Consider the following 19,152-nt stretch of genomic DNA (forward strand, 5'->3'; position numbering starts at 1 on the left):
CTAAAGCCTTTACTCACTGAATGCAATTTCTCTGGATGGCCAGTAGGAGGTGCTGGTTGCTTTCTCTGTAGTGTCTGTGACCTTGATTGAGGCCTTCTCCCTTTGCCTGAAGGGAGGAATTTGAGCTATTGAATTCTTTTGCCTTCAATCAATGGTGGGGTTTTACTCTAGCCTAAGGTCATTCCTTTCTTGATTGTCAGTTGGGCTGAGTCTTCTGCTCACACACCTGGGCCTGAGACAGAATTAGTCTGCAAATGTTTGTTCTGGGAAGAGGCCTCAGCTGTAATGGAGGGGTGGGCTCAGAGTGCCTCAGACCAGAGGAGCCCAGGGATGGTGTCCGAAGCTCTCCTGCATGGGAACTCTCCCCCCAGCCCTGTTGGCAAGCTCCAGAGTGACAGCACCAACACCAGTGCCTCTGCTCCCTAGTTGATTCAAGCCCCTGCAGTCTAGCCCTACTGCTGATCCAGCAGGCCCTCAGACTCCCAGCTCCACTTCAGCTGCTAATCTGGCTGATCGGGGCTGAACTGCCCCCTGAGCCCAGACTCACCCACCCAAATTCAGCCAATGCTGCTGCCAGAGACAAATCCTGAGGTAGATGTTTTTTTTCCTGGCTTTTCTTTCTGGGTTTTGTGGGTCGGGTTTCTGTTAAGAGGTTTTTTCATATGATAGATGGGGAAAGATCAGGAGACTTTAAAACTGTGCCTGTCTTCTCTCTGCCATTTTGGCCAAAAGAGTCCCAATCTGTCATATAGTCTTGAAGTTTTTAGCATTGGTTCAGAATCTTCATGTCATTCCAGCAAATTATTGTTACTGTAATAAGGTAATATGCTTCATCTCAGCTACCTTTGTCACTTGAGCTTATAACCATTGCTGTGATCACACACACACACACACACACACACACACACAGACACACAAACCACTAAAATTTTTCCAAGCATTCTCATAAGACAGAATCAAAAAAATTTTCCCAGTTAGTACTGGAAGATACTGCTGATGTAATTTATCCTTATTTTTCAGAAGAAACTGAAGTTCAGAAAGTTTAAATTGCTTCTTAAGGTCACAGAATTTGAATTCAGATTTTTCTGACTTCGAGTCTAATATTTTATACCATAAAACTAAAACTGTAATATCTCAATCTTTATTCTAATCCAATCAGCATTTGTAGTCATTGTATTATGGGAAAATAAATTACATCCTAGAGGAATTGCTACATTCCTCCAATTAAAAAATGTGTTTCAAATGACATTGTAGAAAAGCTAGTCTTTCCTTTTTGGATATGAACACCACAGTTATAATAAGTGAATCTTGATTCTGGAGTTACTGTTCCAACTCCCATTTAGACTGCTAAGTCAGATCTCCACAATGTGGCTTCTAAGTCTCCCCTAGGGTTCTTAGGAATGTATCTTTCTAATTCTAGTTTACCATGGGGAAAGAAGGAAGGAATCAGTTGAGGTTGAAAGATTAGAGATGCTGAAAAGGGAAAATATTAATATGGAAGAACTGTCTTAGGAGTCAAGAAACAGATACTATAGCATAGCTAGTAAAAAAATCTATTATATGATTTTTAAAAAGCTTAATTCACCATAATTTTTGTGTATAGTGCTAAATTATATTGCAACCAAGATTTAACAGCTCCTAAATACTATATCTCTATCTGAATGACAATGTGGCAAAGTGGAGAGAGTATGGAATTAAGCAGTAGGTCCTTATTTAGGAAAACCTAGGTTCTAATTCCTCTTCTGAGACTTATAGGCAGTCATCTCCTCTAAGACTCAGTCTGCATTTGTAAAATGAATATAATATTACATTCAGAGAAAGAGTATGGTGTTGTGAACAAAGTTCAGGCCTAAGGACTGGCACTAATGATATATCGTGGCTACAGATTAAGGTAAAAGTTACACCTCAATGCCCTAGCCAGCTGTCTGAGACTATAAATGGCACAGGAGGTTTTGACTGTCTTTGACTGACTCCCACTATGGAGGGACTTTTCTTACCAGGAATTATCTGTATCAATGAAGTTAAAATTCTTTTTGAATCCTCCCTTCAGATTGAAAGATCAAAATAAATTTAATGGCCAAAAGATTTGGGGGGGAGGGGGAATAAGAAACTAAAGGAAATAGCATCAATATCATAGCTATTGAATAACTTTTGGCAATGGACATTTGCTTTCATCCTTAAAGGGAATATTTAACTTTATTTGTATGAAATGTTTGGAGAACAAAATTTCCCAGGGTTTTGTGACCTTTTTTAAATATTCTAATGCAAATTCTGAGGAAATCCCTACTGACTGTTAAGAAAGCTTTAAATCCGTCCTAATAATATCAGAATTGTTACTTAGTAACTTAAATTGATGAAACCATATATATATATGGTTGAGAATATTATCTAAAATAACAAGTATGATTATCACAGAATTACATATTTAAAATACACTTTAATTTTAAAATATTTTAAAAACATTTTTATTTTAAAATATAAATATAAATATATATATAAAATATAAAATATAAAACTCTTAAAATAAAACTCTTAAAAAACTACTGTTGCAAAATTATATAAAATTATACTAAATCTTATATCAAGTATCCTCTGTTTTATTCATATGGGTCATATAACATCACCTGCAGATAAAAAAAAACTTTCTATTTCTTCAAAGGGCAGGAAAGGAAGTTCTATCAAGTGTTCCTCATTTGATCAAAGGGCATTCATTCCTACAGCTGTCATTGCCTTACTGATATTTTATTTTATGAGTTTATTGACTCTTACTCAAATATACTTACATCAATCTTAAAAAGAAAATAAGATTTCTTAGGAACTTAATCTTATACATGACAGTTTCAAAACACTAATGTAATTCTTACTTATGCCATGGAACAGCAACAAATTTGAATCAAAACAGCAAAATCCTTTCTACTTGCACTTATGGTAACTTTAGATTAACATTACTCCACTGTTTAATTGATTCAGTATTGCTACAAGCATTATCGTAATGAATTAGTAGACACTACTACATAAGTACTCTCCTGAGAGTGTTTCTCTTTCTTAAAAACAATAAATATTCCTACTATTAAAAGGACAATCACAAAACTTTAAACATTATATTACTTGGGAACTTGTAGAGTAATAGAACTCTTAGTTATTCAACCTTAAATCCAAAAGATAAACCATAAGATTGGAATTCATCAAACCTAAATTAGTATAAAAATTTATTTTTAGGTTTTATAAATTAATCCTACAAAACTTGTCACAAGTAATACATCCTAAATACCACAAAACTTCTAAATACCACCTTCTTTGAACTCAAGAACAAGAGTCTGTTGGTTTAAGACAGGGAGAACCCTTGTCACAAATGATAAAGTTTACCAAAGTCCTTAAGAGTTACTCAAAATGCAATGTTCTTTGGCCATATAGATGGTTTATTTGAATAGCACCGACAAATTTGGTATAATCCATCTTAACCTATAGAAATATATTCTTAGATGTAACACATTTGACAATATAAATTACACATTTACTTCCCATTCTGTGCAAGGATTTTGCCAGAATTTTACAATACTGATACTCTTGCAACAGGGTTAGATTTCTACTCTATTCCTCTTCTAGAATTCTCAAAGTGACCCCCAAGAACTCAGTTCAGTAATAAGGTAATTATAGAACTAAAAGTTGATTGACCTCATCCCAAGAACCTGAAAAAATGGGATGGGGGAGGGATGCATCTTGTCTTAAGCAATGTAAGCTACATGGTCAGTGCAGAGAGAACAATTTAAACATGTTTTCCTGTCCAAAATTCCTCTACTGTATTACCTAATAAATTAATAGTCATAATTTTTCATATGGACAAACAACATTAAGTCAAATTCCTTTCAAATATTGGCTTTAAATGTGTCACTGCATGATTAGCCCAATCATTAACAATTAAGTTAATTAAAATGACCAAAATCAAGTGACTAAAATTATTAAACACCTATCATACTTCCCTGCAGAAAATTCTTTCTTTTCTTTTTTTTTTTAGATTTTTTGCAAGTCAATGGGGTTAAGTGGCTTGCCCAAGGTCACACAGCTAGGTAATTAAGTGTCTGAGGTCACATTTGAATTCAGGTACTCCTGGCTCCAGGGCTGGTGCTCTATCCACTGTGCCACCTAGCCAACCCTAGAAAATTCTTGATAAAAATTTATTACCTGATTGTTCTAAAAATCCCTTTTTTATGATTACAAGATTTCCTTTGTACTTAATAATCTTAAGAAATGCATGTCAATAAAAAACCAAAATTGTAGAGATTTAGTTTTTGTTAATTCATTTTATTTGTTTGCAGAACTTTTAAACTCCCAAAACTACTGAGCAATTATTTCTTAATATTTATGGACATCACAATATCATAACCAAATTATGCATTTTTCAACTTAAAATCTTTCAAATTAATATAATGTATGTATATATATATATATGTATATATACACACACACACACATTTAGTAATGCACAGAAAATCAACCCATATATGGCTATTTGATTAAAAGGTGATTATATAGCTTTTTTCTTTTTTAAAAAAGATTTTATTTATTTTGAATTTTACAATCCCCTAATTTTGCTTCCCTCCCGCCACAGAAGGCAGTCTGTTAGCCTTTACATTGTTTCCATGGTATACATTGCTCTAAGTTGAATGGGATGAGAGAGAAATCATATCCTTAAGGAAGAAACAAAGTATAAGAGATAGCAAAATTACATAATAAGAGAACAGGTTTTTTTTTTTTCTAAATTAAAGGTAATAGTCTTTGGTCTTTGTTCAAACTCCACAATTCTTATTCTGAATACAGATAGTATTCTCCATTACACATACCCCCAAATTGTGCCCCATTGTTGCATTGATGGGATGAGCAAGTCCATTAAGCTTGACCATCACCCCCATGTTGCTGTTAACGGTGTGATTGTATAGCTTTAATACAGTTTTTAATTTTATAGTCCTATTACTTTTCCCTTTAGAACTAAATTTTGGATTAAATCAAACCAAAATCTGGACTTTCAGGTCTTTGACTCTTGATACATATATTTCTATTTTTTCCTATAAAACAAAATAAAACAAAACAAAAAACTTTTCTTTCTGCACTTTTAACTAAAAACAGTTAACATTGTAATGAGATTTTCAGCTTCAGTTCTTTATTCTGAAACTAACACTTGAGAATTTCATGGCAACTCACCAAACCAGCACTGTTCAAAGAGGCAATTTTTAGTAGAACAAAGATTGTGCACCAGCATCCTGGGTTGTGATTTTTAGGGATCTGGACTAGTCCCCCAACCCAAGAAAAACCCGGTGAACTCTTCTCAGTTCTTCAGGCCAGGGGAAACTAGAAAAGAGCTGTTGGGGAAGCAACAAAAAGCAGAGACTTCTAATTTAAATTATTACTAATTTTTTAAATATACTAATTAAGATACTAATTAAGACTGGTAAGAAAATAATTTTAGATCCAATTTTAAATTTTTTAGGCATTTGTATGTATATGTATGTATATATGTATAATTTGTACAATGTACATATGTATAATTTGCCAATCAGTAAATAAAATCCTGACGGTCGATCAGAACATAAAAAAAAAGTTAGGAAGAGAACAAATAGAACACCCTTACCCCCCAAAGACAACACAATTTTCAAGAAAATCTGTCCTGTGGTACCAAATTGTGAGTTTTTGCAAAAGAAAAAGATCCAATTTGAAAAGGGAGATTGAAGAAAAGTTGGCCAATAAAAACAGAGACACAACAGCAAGCTTGACCAATCAGAGATAACCAAGAACTTCATTCTGCCTGTACCACATAGAACACACACTATTTAAAAGAAACATAAACTGAGTCAGAGCACCTCTAACTAGAGAAGCCCCCATACTCCAGGGAAATTTCTCACACTAGGGAGTCCCCAAAACACAATATAGACAAAGACAATGGGCCGCCAAACTAGCCTGCACATGAAAAGTAATTGCCTCACCTTATTCCAAGGCCAGTTTTAAAAACAAGATTGTCCACATAAATTGCTGTACTTCCTATGTAAAAGCAAAAATGTATTGGCTACTGGAAAGAATTAGATCTAAGAATAAAAAAATTCTCAGCATTCAATCGACCACTTAAAAACGAGGTAATTCTCATTAATCTGTGAGAAAATAGCAAAACCAAAAGTAAATTCCAGAGAAACTTCTACTTCAAAGAAACAAAAATACAGTAATTTGAATTGAAAAGTAACACTTTCAGACAAAGCCACTCTCTGTTAACTTATAACACTGGTTCAGAATAGAGCTGGTATTTTAAAAGGTACAGATTCCTTTTCTCCCAAGGAGCACATCTGACTACAGATCAAGGAACTGTTTTACACACTTCTTTCCTTCCAAGGAGCCTATCTGAGGCTAAACAGAGACCCTTCCCCCCTCACAATTCCCATCTATCTGTGTCACAGAACCACTGTTATTAAACATAATTTCTTTGGCTAAAAATGAAATGGCAAAAAGTTAATTTTGTAAATGAAGGTTTATTTTCTAGGATCTTACCAAAACCCATGAATGGCTGGTATCATTACAGATACCAGTCAACAGCTTAATGAATAAAGGATATGTATAGAAATTTCACAAAAGATCATGAAATTTTGGTAGCCAGCCAATCAGGTTACACCTTAATACAGAAAAGTGCCATTTATTACATTATGATTCTCTAACCCATTCATAAAATCTGCTCTATGTCAGAACTGACAAAGATCCAATTAGCAACAGGACTATATTGTCTCTTCTTCTGACTTGATATTTTATGTTGTTATCAGATACAATAGAGACATTGGAATTTCTCCCTTTCCAAAATGTCATAAGAATTCATTCAGCCTCTTATAGAGAAAAGCCTTCTTAGGATGGTCTTTACTCTGATTGTTTACACAACTGGGAAAGCCAACCCTTTCAGATTGCAATTAGAGGGGTAACAGGCTATTTGACACAGATAGAGTCTGCCTTCAGATTGATAACTAGAGAGACACACACACAGACTTTGTGGAAGACATATGCTAACATTCAGATCCACAAACCTCAATTAGAGGCTGCTAAAATAATTTTTAATCAGAAATATAGAATTAAAAATATCATTCCTTGTCTGTCTGTCTGTCTGTCTGTCTATCTATCTATCTATCTACCACTTTCATTCCTTTCCAAACACTATTTAGTGAGCAAGGTCTTAAAGTAGGGAGACTGCTATGTGGAACCATTCTTATTGGATTCTTATTATTGGTACAAATTCTTTACCAACCTTGAATCAATACAACATTCATGAGAGATGAAGGTGAAATTAGAAAAGGAAAATGGGGCAACTACTCTGAATAAACTCTTCTTTCCAGGATAGGTGTTTCAATATTTTTAGACTGCTTTGGTTCTAGCATAAAATTATTCTTTTCTTTTCTCATTTCAAGTTCATGGGTTATGGAAACTGAACATAGAACAATTACTTTGATGTAACAGCAAAGAGGGAGGGAGAAGGGCAAATAAATGTCAAAATAATCAAGTGGTTCTATGTACCAACATACTATAGGAATTGGAATTCTATGAAGACCAAGTCTTCATAAATAATGTAAATTAGTATAAATCATGAAGGGTAACATAGGTGAGTTCACCAAATCCTATAGGAAACACATTTGGGCTTGAAAAAAAATTTTTTAGAACAAGGAAAAAGAAGACTTTCTTGATACAAAGACCAACAAATTTATTGCTTCAGATTGTTGTACAATGTGAAAACATTAAAATATTCATGGTTAATAGACCCATAAGGGAAGCTAAGAATGCTTGTCATGGTTCCATAATATGATCATGGTGATATTTTAGGAATTTCCAATTTCACAACTCACTATTTACAAATGTTCACCCCAGTGCAATAAAGCAATTGTTTGTTTACTGAAAATTCATAGAAATACATATTTTTTTAAAGTTCATTCTACAAAAATTCAATTTTCAAGACAATTTTGTGAGAGGTGATACAGTAGATAAAACGCCAGATCTGGAGTCACAATTCATCCTCAGACACTTAAAAGTTATATGTCACTTTACCTTATTTTGACTCAATAACCTCAACTATAAAATGGGGATAATAATAACAATTTCTCAGGGTTATTGTGAGGATTAAATGAGGTAATATTTGTAAAATGGTTTGTGGAGTTCCAGGTATATAAAAGGGCTCTATTCTTAGAAGCAAAGATAAAATTCAAAAATTCAAAACCCTTTCTATCTTTGGCTCTTATTTTATGACTATTTTAATATTCTGTGAGTATCTTCTTTTAGTGACAATTAACTGAATCCTTTCAAAGAAGAAGATAAAGACAGACAAGTTGCAAAACAAAACAAACAAAAATAAACCATCAGTGAGGCATTGGTATAGAGCAGAGGTCAAACATGCTCTATGGGGTTGTTTTGATTTGCATTTCTCTTAAATGATTTGGAATATTAAAAACTTTGTAATTCTTTTGAGAATTGTTTGTTCATATTCACTGAGAAGAGCTGGGTGATAGGTGATATTAGAGGTGGATGAGTATCCCTGAAAACAGCTCAACAAAACTCATACCAGAAGTGATAGTTCTTCCTGAACATTCCATATACCCTCTAAACCTGCATCACCAACTGCTATTAATGCCCATTTCAAGTTGGATTCCATAGAAACTTCTCAACTCAATGTGTCCAAAACAGATCTCATTATTATTTTCTTCCAATCCATCCCACTTCTGGAATTGGAATTATTTGTTGTCCTTTATAGTTGAAGAAAACCATGACATCAAATGAGGGAGGGCGTGGCATGCACAATATGTTTATTATAGTGACAGTAGTGTTATGTAAAGACATCTTTTTTACTTCCTTTTACAGAACTGTTTACAGAACTATGGCCTGATTTGAAAGAAAATTCTGGTTAGGTTGGGATGTTGTGGGAATCCTTTACCTTATGAATAAGGTTCTCTCCCAAGTCGATGAAGCACCATGGAGCTTCAGTAACACCTGGCAAAGCACCAGTATGTGATTTTTCTGGTGACAAATTGGCAACAACATAGTCTTGATGGTATAATCATTAGTAAGGTGATGGAATTGTTCTACTAAGATCTTCAACCAAACTCCCTCTTGTAATTCCCACTTCTAGATGTGAATGAATGAATGAATGAAAAAAATTATTATTATGCATTTATAAAATATTTGTTACATATGCATAGTACTATTATTATGCTAAGTACTAGAGAGTTTTTTCCCCCAAAAGTTAATATCCATGGAAGTCATAGGAGAATAAAGAGGCACACTCCAGCTGAAGAATTTATTTGATCATTATCAAATGATTAAAGTTCATGGATCCAGAACTAATGATAGAGTAAGATAATTGTGCCACAATGAGGTGGTTAGGGAAGCTGTGAAAGAGGTGGCTAGAAAGGAATATAGCAGTTTTGAAAAGACAGTCATTGATCAGGGAAATTTGGTCCCAGGGCAAGACTTCCTCCTAGGCATAGTCTCTGGTATGGATAGCAAGATGGGAGTAGACTTGAAAAGACCATTCTTAATGTTTCCTAAGTATTCAACCTTGGCACTATTCTTGATTCTTCACTCTTCCTTGTAAAACAAATCTCATTGCTGCTAAATATTTCTACTTCCTCATTTCTTACAACTCTGGTAGCCAACATGACCAAAGGAAAGGGAGGGGAGTAAAGAAAAGAAATACCATTCCTCCATCCCCTCTCAAGGCCCAGATTATTCCTTGACTATTGGGCCTTGCTAACACCACTTCTATTTCTCAACAGCCGTCTTTTAAAGATCATCTGAAGGTATGGCCAATTATTACTCATCCAATGAAATTGTTCCCTTTTGACTCACTTAAGGATCTTCAAGGCAATCTTGATTAAGTGACTTGCCCCAAGTCACACAATTAGTATGGGTCAAGTGTCTTAGGCTGGATTTGAACATAGGTCCTCCTGACTTCAGGGCAGGTGCTTTATCCACTGCACCACCTGGCTGCTCCTGATTGCCTTGAATCCAAGGTCATCTCCAGTCATCCTGATCCATATTTGTTCACTGGAGTCAGATGGCTCCGGAGGAGCAAGTGAAGCTGGTGACTTAGCCCCAGCACCCCCTCACTCAAACCCAAGTCACTTTCTTGTCATGGTATACTTCCCTGATGTCATGGTTTTCTTCAACAACAATGGAAAACATTAAAGGAACTTATGTGTACTTCCCAAAAAAGCTGCCACATTTTTACAATTGGTTTAACTCTCCTTATTGACCCCTTTCCTCCTATTTGATACTTGAATTTCAAGGACCAACTCCTTCATAAATTAATTTTTTTCAAGTGTTTTATTTTATTTTTACTTTTAAATTTTTTCCCTCAACTACATAAAAAAACAAATTTCAACATTTACTTACAAAACCTTGAGTTCCAAATTCTCTCCCTTCCTTCCACCCCTTCCCCTCTTCCATTTCACTAATAATTTGGCACAGTATTGAAATTTATGATCTCTCTTCTTCATCTCTCCTTACTTCAATCCATCTTCCACTCACTTGTCAAATTAATCTTCCCAAATTAATCTCACCTCTTTCTGTATCTCTTCTCTGTCTTTCTCTATCTCTCTCTTTCTCCCCACCCCCATTCAGTAAATTCCAGTGGGTTTCTAGCACCTCTGGGATCAAATATAAAATTCTGATTGGTATACAAACTCCTCCCTTTCTAGTCTTACACTTTATCTGTCCTCCTCCCTCAAAATATTCTTCAATCCAGTGCACTGGTCTCCTAGCTGATTCTTGTACAAGACACTTCATCTCTAGAAATTTGCATTGACTATTCTTCATGCTTGGGAAATTCTCTTTCCTCACATCCATCTCCTGGTTTCCCTGGTTTCCTTCAACTCTCAGTTAAAGTCCTACTTTTTTTGTAAAGTCCTCCCATATGTTCATAATGTCAGTGCCTAACTTCTATTGAACATCTGCAACGTATCCTGTATAGATTTTGTTTGTACATGGTTGTTTTCAAGGAGTTTCTCCCTCTCTAGATTGTGAGCTTCTTAAAAGCCAGGACACTTCTTTTCCCTTCCTTTATGTCAACAGCACTTAGCAAAGTATTTGGCACAGAGTAAATGCTTAATAAATATATATCAGTTGACTGGAAAGTGTAAAAAAGGCAGTCAAATAAACAAAACCATGAATTTTTGGTCTTGGCTACATCTCTTGAAAAAGCTGTCTCTACTCTCCCTACTTCTTCCTTTTTCTAAAACTCTCTTCAGTCTCATTTTTAACCATATTTAATTGAAACTGTTATCTCCAAAGTTACCAATGCTCTCTTAATAACTAAATTTAATGGTATTTTCTGATCCTCTTCCTTTTTGACCTATCAGCAATATTTGATGTTACTGATGACCTTCTCTCTTGAATGCACTTTTCCTCATTTCCTGATACTCCTCCAATTTATCCAAATATTTCTCTTTAATTTTCTTTGCTACTTTATTAACTTTTATTTCCTCTAACAGTGAGTAAAAATCAAAATTCTGTCCTGGCTCCCCTCTTTTTTTTTTTAACCAAAATAGTCTTTCATTTGGTAATTGCTTCAGTTCCCTTAGGTTCAATAATAAGAATTATGTAGATGACTCCCATATTTATATATTTAATCCTAGTCCATCTCCTGAGTTTCAGTCTAACATCATAACTTGTCAATTGGAAAGTTTTGAAGGCAACTCAAATTCAAAATATCTCAAGCAGAATTCATTTTTCTCCTCAAAATGAACCCCTCTAACTTCTTTATAAGAGCAACAACCATCCTTAAAGTTTTGAAACCAGTTATCCTCACCTCTCTGGTCTCAGTCATTCTGTATATCCAATAAGCTGAGAAATCTTGTTTTTAATTACTCAACATCTCTTGTATACACCTCCTTCTGTCCATTCAGCCTGAATCCTCTTTGAAGTCGCACCATCTCTTTCCTGAACTACTGCAATTATCTCTCATTGGTCTCTCTGCATTGGCTATCTCCCTGGTCTAATCAATCTTCCACATCTTTTGCCAAAATGACTTTTCCTAAAACACAAATCTGATGTCATCTCCCTACTCAGTAAACTCCAGTGGGTTTTTTTATGACCTTTAGGATCAAACATCCTCTGCTGAACATTTAAAACTCTTTGCAACCTGCCACCTTCCTATCTTTCAAATCTTACCCATTAATGGACTCCATGCATTCTACAATCCAGTCATACTATCTTGCTTGCTGCTCCTCTCATTCAACTGTCCCTCATGATATCCATCTTTAATTCTACTCCGTAAAATGCTCAATTTCCTTAAAAATCCAATCCAAGTCTACCAACTATGAGTACATTCCTCTCTAAGATTAACTTGTTTCTACCTTGCATGCATCGTATCAATCCATGTATCTATGTCTCTGACTCTGTTTCTCTTTGTCTCTTTATCATCTGTCTCTTGGCATTATCCAAATGAAGAATTCAAAAGACAAAGGAGAATAGTTCATTTCCCAAGCACATATATGTGTGTATAAATATCTTTATATGTACAAGTGCATATAAAAGCCACATATAGATTTTTGTATGTATAAATATATTTAAAGGATATATTCAGAGGGAAATATTTTATATATACATTAATGAACTATTATATTTACAAGGGGGATATGCATATTAAAAATATTTTTAAATACTTATTTAATGCTAAGGAACTTACACTTAATATCTTACTTGATCTTCACAATAGTCTTGGGAGGTAATGTTGTCCCCATTTTATGATGAGGAAACTTGAGGTAATCAGACATTGAATGACTTTCCCAGGATCACATAACTGTATGTGTCAAAGTCTGGATTTGAACTCAGATCTTCTTGACTCCAGGTCTAGAGTTCTATTCACTCCAACTTCTAACTGTTCCTCTACATTGTTTTTTTTTTTAGTTTTTTTTTGTAAGGCAAACGGGGTTAAGTGGCTTGCCCAAGACCACACAGTTAGGTAATTATTAAGTGTCTGGGACAGGATTTGAACCCAGGTACTTCTGACTCCAGGGCCAGTGCTTTATCCACTACACCACCTAGCTGCCCCTTCTACATTGTTTTAGATAACTATAAAGATAGCCACTGGCTACTGCTCTCTATATTTATATGTACCGATTTCACTCATTAAAATGTAACCTGCTTGAGAGTATTCACTGTTTTTCTAGTTTTCTTTCTAGCTCCAAATTTTAGTATAGTTCATAGAACATAGAAAGAACTTAATAATTATTGATTTCCTGATTGAATGTTAGGAACAGATAGTTTTTAAAAATAAAGTAGTAAGTCAAATGTCACAGATGATTTTGTGTGCCTCAGGCACAGAAAACTTCTAGAAGCAGGATTAGTCTTTGTTAAAACATCTCATGAACTATTTCTCATTCCCTTAGGAATTCCTGTGTATTGGTTATAGGACCATGGCATGCTGAATTTGTATTAGTCATTGGAGACAATTCAGGTAATAATACCATTATAACTATAGTGTATAATAATTTTATACTAATATGAAACCTATAGGCTTTTGCAGTACATGATTCAATCAAATCATTTTCTCCAGTTGAGTGGTTCACTTTTTTCTTCTATGCCATTCTTACCAATGTTAGCATTACTAAAGATCTTGAAGGCTATTTGACATTGTCCAAATGAAGAATTCAAAAGGCAAAGGAGAATAGTTCATTTCCCAAATTCTTTTAGAACTCACAACACCAATTTCTATATGGCTTTAGAACTTTCTCCTGAACCAATAGATCCTACTTATTTGACTTGCTGTGAGAATCTAGATGGTTCTGAAATCATGAAATATTTCATCATTTTATTCATTTTGAATCCTGAATCATTAGAATTATAGTTTTAACCCATCATTTAATTAGTGTAGGCATTGGAACAAAACCTAAAAGAAATTTTAAGCTCAAATCAAAAAATTTTTAAATGTGTTATTTTAGATTTCTTCAGAAGCCTGATTTTATTATAAAAATAGTGTTTAAGTGCTAGAAGGACTGATAAATGAATCTTTAAGAAATTGTAATTGAGGCTACAACTAAGACTATATGATGTAATGGATAGAATGTGACAAACGAATTTGAATTCCACCTCAGGAATTTATCAGTGGAGAGATTGTGGGAAAAATAATTTTAACTTCAAATTTTCTCATCTATAAAAGTGACGTAAGTGCACTACCTATATCACACAATTTTGAGGAAATGCTTTATAAATACATACATATATATATATATATGCATAGACACACACATTTTATCTATTAAGATGATGAATGTTTAAAATTCAAAGATCCTCTGTTAAGGAATCTAGATATATTACACACACACACAAAAAAATGATAATGGAATAAGAAGAAAGTACACTTTTTCTCCTCAGTACAATTTCCAATAAGATTGAAGAAGATTTAAAAGTAAGTCACCTAACATTTATTAACTATTATGTACCAGGTACTGTGCTAGGGATACCACTCTCCAAAAAAAAAACCCCACAAAAAACCCCAAAAAGAAATGTCTGAGTCTAAATTGAAATAAACAACATAGTCCTTATCTAACTTCTATCTATGGGCATTTGCTTTACTCCCAGTATTTCAAAGGCTGCATTTAATTAATCCCAACTTGGTTCATCTGTAGTGTTTTAGAGATTAACTGTCTCAGCTAACCACACCCTATAGAAATACCCTAATGTCAACCTCAAGGAAATCCCTTTTGAATTAAGAAAATTATAATTTGCTTCTGATAGCAATAGAATTAATATCACTGAAGTATTGGCAGATGTACTCAGAATTCTTCATATCCTCAAAGTTTCAGAACCCACAGTTTATTTCTGTATATTCTGGTGACAAGAACTAATAATCATGTAAACAACCAGTCACTACAAAATTCTCTTTAAGGAAATTTAGGTGAGAGAAAGAAATTTTATTTATTTTTACTAAAATGATAATATTAAAAAAAACTTGGTTCTCTAAATTATTTTTGTTTCTCACAGTTTAAAAAAATGTCATCAATTCTTTGTAACTTTCCTAAAATCAAAATTCTCCATATGTAGTATGTATGTAGTCTGCCCAAATTCTGAAGCTCAATAGAGTATGCATTCGCCCATGTATACTGGTAAGGGCAAAACATTATTTGTGACTCCAAAAAAGTATATATAAGCTAATTATTTTTAACTTGTCTGGATATTGGAAAATGTGCTTTTCAGGCAGTTACTATATAATAAAAGACAATTTAACATTGACTTTCAAACCAATTAAAAAATAACAATTCCTTACAACTGTATCCTTCATATCTTTAGCAGGCATTTGCTAATATGAGGTAGTAGTAATATTTCCATTTTTTCTTTTCAAAATCATGATAGTATTTTGACTATTGTTTTTTGTTTTCTTTTTTTAGATATTAGATAATTAAACCAAGAATTTCTGTTTAATTCCAGGAAAGAATTGCAAGAAAATACCATATTTCTACCTGAGTGAACAAAAGGGGAAGATGTCTTAGAAAGGATAAATATACAGTAATGTATGTAATAAAAAAGTATCCTATTCTTACTTATGAGATGCTTAGTTCTATAGAGGATTATATAAAATAGACAGTAAGCACATACTGAATGGAAAAATTCTAAATGAACATAATAAAAAAGGACACTGGAAGGAAAGCAGAAAGGTCATTTATGTCTTACCAGATATTTTGGGCAGTTAATATAATTAATTTCTAAGACAGGGCTGGCAAAAATTTTGAGGACTATTGGAGTGATTAAAGAAATAGAAGAGTTTTCACAAGGACAATATACTAAGATTTAGGTTTTATGAAAATGATATCTTAAATGGTAAACTTTATTTGGATTTAATTTGTGTTTTCTTTGTTATATGAACCTCTCAATAAGAAAGTTCCTTCAACCAATAAAGTTTGACCCCTGCTTTGCAGCTTAGAGTCTTAGAGAATCTGAGATCCTGAGAGGTCAAATGATTTCCTTAACAACATTATAATCAATAAGGATCAACCTGAAACAGATCCAACTGAATTTGATATTAGGTCTTTATCCATTAGGATATAATACCTCTGGTAGATAACAGAAATTAATACAAATCTTGAATATCAAGAAGCCTATGAACAGAGATATTTTTTCACCAGAACAATAAAATTAGATCCTAAAGATATACCTTTAAATTTGAAAGACAAAGTTTTTAGTACAAGCTTAAGAAGATCTTCTTTATATAGAGATCCATAAACTTATTTAATATGTTGCTTACTGCAAGATATGTGGTTCAGATTGAAAAGAATGTTTACAAATGTTTTGGAAAAATTCCATGAGTAGTAGAACAAATAGATCTTAGTCCATTTAGCTCTTAGTACACTTATAAATCTTTCAAGATCTTTATTATGGAGGGCAATAAGGTTCTTTTCATGTTTTTGTTGTGCAATTCAGAATTGGATAGATTTGGATATGACTCATAATCCTTGGAATTTTTTCCAAGCCACAAAACCAAAAACATTTGAAAATATGTATTATATATATATATACATATATATATGTTCATATAAATACATATATAATTGTTTCAGTGAAAATGTACTAAGCAAAAATACCTGCACATAAACTTTAAATTTTAAAAATTAACAATCTATGTTGCTGTCATTTTAGATGTTTTGAAAAACTAAGAATTTTCTGACCCTTGATCATACTCAGACTTCCATAAATCCCTGAATAAAAGACTTCTGTCTTTTTGTACATATAATATTGAATGAATTAATGAACAGTTACTTTTAAAGTCTTATTATGTGCTAAGTAAGCACTGTAGGAATTCATAGGGATACATAAGTAAAGATGTTCTCTGACCTTAAAGAACATACATTTTAATAGATGATGATTTAATATATAAAAGGGAGTGGTAGCCAGAGAAGGGCACTTAAGCCTGGAAAGTTACGGAGATTTGAGTCCTAAGGGAATAGATTGATAGTGGCAGAGTTGATTTTGTCTTTGTTCTTGATTACAATACTGGATTAGGAATAGAGAGAAGTAAGGGAGGCTCTGGAGTAAATGGGCAGAGAGAAAGATGTGAAGTGAAACCTGATTGAATATTTTAGTAGAGGCAATTGTGAATCAGGGAGAGTGGAAACCCAGGGCAGGAAATCCAGAAGTTCCCCAGTGGTAAGACTTTGATGTAGGTGGTAAGGCAGTTATTCTCCTAAATGGTATTTTTAAAAAAATGTCCATGATATTTTACCTAGAACTCAAAACTTTGAGGTCTTATGACTAGATAAACTGACTTTTCTGTGAGAATAATCTTACCTTAACCCTGATCTGCATTAGATTTTAGGAGCAACATAGGAGGAGGGAAAAGGTATCTTTTGGTCAAAGATGTAAGGAAAAAAAGCATTGTGTTATATTCTTATGTTTTATAATTTATTTCTTACAATTTCTATTTTCAACAGGAAAAACTCAAGATGACTGAGGAAAATCATACCTCAACAACTGATTTTATCCTCACTGGATTTACAAATCATCCTGAGATAAAGGTCATGTTATTTGTGGTATTCCTTGTAATTTTTCTGATAACCATTGTTGGGAATCTTGGACTGGTGATATTAATTTCAATTGAACCTCGACTTCATACCCCTATGTATTTCTTTCTTGGTAACTTGGCTCTTATGGATGCTTTCTGTGGCTGCACTGTAACTCCCAACATGCTAATGAACCTCTTTTCTAAGGATAGAATGATTTCTATCTATGAATGCATGACACAATTTTATTTTCTTTGTGTGGTTGAAACTTCAGATTGTTTTCTCCTGGCAGCCATGGCATATGACCGTTATGTGGCCATCTGTAACCCACTGCATTATCCCATCATGATGTCAAAGAAGCTCTGCATTCAGATGCTCATTGTGTCATACATAGGGGGTAATCTGACTTCGGCAGTTCACGTAGGTTTTGTATTTAGGTTGATTTTCTGTAGGTCTCATCAAATAAATCATTTTTTTTGTGATGTAATTCCATTGTTCAGACTTTCCTGTGTTGACCCTTATATTAATGAACTGATGATGTATATATTTTCAGGCTCGATTCTAGTCTTTACCATAGTCATTATCTTAGTTTCTTATCTTTACATCCTTTTCACTATCTTCAGAATGAAATCCAAGGAAGGGCGAGGCAAAGCCTTTTCTACCTGTGCATCCCATTTTGTGTCTGTCTCTATATTCTATGGTTCTCTTCTCTTCATGTACATTCGACCAGGTTCTGTTAATGAAGGAGATAAGAACATGCCGATTGCTATTTTTTATACAATAGTCATTCCCTTTTTAAACCCTTTTATTTATAGCCTGAGGAACAAAGAAGTAATCAGTGTCCTAAAAAAGAATCTGAAGAAAAAAAATCTCAGGATATTTGAAACAAAAATTTATTCTCCATGACTTATTGATTCAAGTACAATAAAACTTTTACTAAGATTGATAGTGGCAGAGCTGATTTTGTCTTTGTTCTTGATTACAAAACTGGATTGAGAATAGAGGGAAGGAAGGGAGGATCTGGATTAAGTGGGCAGAGAGAAAGATGTGAAGTGAAACCTGATTGAATATTTTAGTAGAGGCAATTGTGAATCAGGGAGAGTGGAAACCCAGGGCAGGAAATCCAGAAGTTCCTCAGTGGTAAGACTTTGATGTAGGTGGTGAGGCAGTTATTCTCCTAAATGGTATTTTTAAAAAAATGTCCATGGTATTTTACCTGGAACTCAAAACTTTGAGGTCTTATGACTAGATAAACTGATTTTATTGTGCTCCTACGAGACAAATACTATTCTAATAACAAAACTAGAAAGAGATAAAGTAGAGAAAGAAAATTATCCCTAAGAAATATCAATACAATATATTGAATAATATATTATCAAAGGATGGAATAATAAAATGATTTAAAAACAACAATTATACACTATGGTCAGATTAGATTTATTCTGAGAATCAATTCAATGTTAGGAAATCTTTAAATATAACAGATTTTATCAATAAAAAAGTAATAAAATCAGATGAAAATATCAAATAGATACCCAAAAAAGGTTTTTTTTGCCAAAATATGAAAAACTTTAGCAAGCATAAGGATAAATGGACCATCCCTTAACAAAGCATAATGATAAATCACATCTATCTAAAAATCAAAAATGGA

General features: G+C 33.5%; 1 protein-coding gene and 1 long non-coding RNA gene across 2 annotated transcripts in view; both read left to right on the forward strand.

The window, feature by feature from the left end:
• The window catches only part of LOC141491409 (uncharacterized), a 43,481-nt gene extending 27,969 nt beyond the window's left edge, over positions 1-15,512 (forward strand). Inside the window, exons 3-4 of the long non-coding RNA XR_012469594.1 lie at positions 13,398-13,465; positions 15,436-15,512. This is a non-coding gene — a long non-coding RNA (uncharacterized LOC141491409). The remainder of the gene's footprint in view (positions 1-13,397; positions 13,466-15,435) is intronic.
• Positions 15,513-17,438: 1,926 nt separating this feature from the next.
• On the forward strand, positions 17,439-18,407 carry LOC141492343 (olfactory receptor 5K1-like). Its single transcript, XM_074192788.1, has one exon. The coding sequence runs from the start codon at positions 17,445-17,447 to the stop codon at positions 18,405-18,407; it is 963 nt and encodes a 320-aa protein (XP_074048889.1). The 5' UTR covers positions 17,439-17,444.
• The last annotated feature ends 745 nt before the right edge of the window (positions 18,408-19,152 follow it).

The sequence above is a fragment of the Macrotis lagotis genome, chromosome 6, assembly GCF_037893015.1.
Source record: "Macrotis lagotis isolate mMagLag1 chromosome 6, bilby.v1.9.chrom.fasta, whole genome shotgun sequence".
Lineage (NCBI taxonomy): Eukaryota > Metazoa > Chordata > Mammalia > Peramelemorphia > Peramelidae > Macrotis > Macrotis lagotis.

Excerpts from the sequence above, each read along its gene's own strand:
- LOC141492343 (XM_074192788.1), top strand. The coding sequence starts at position 17,445 with ATGACTGAGGAAAATCATACCTCAACAACTGATTTTATCCTCACTGGA.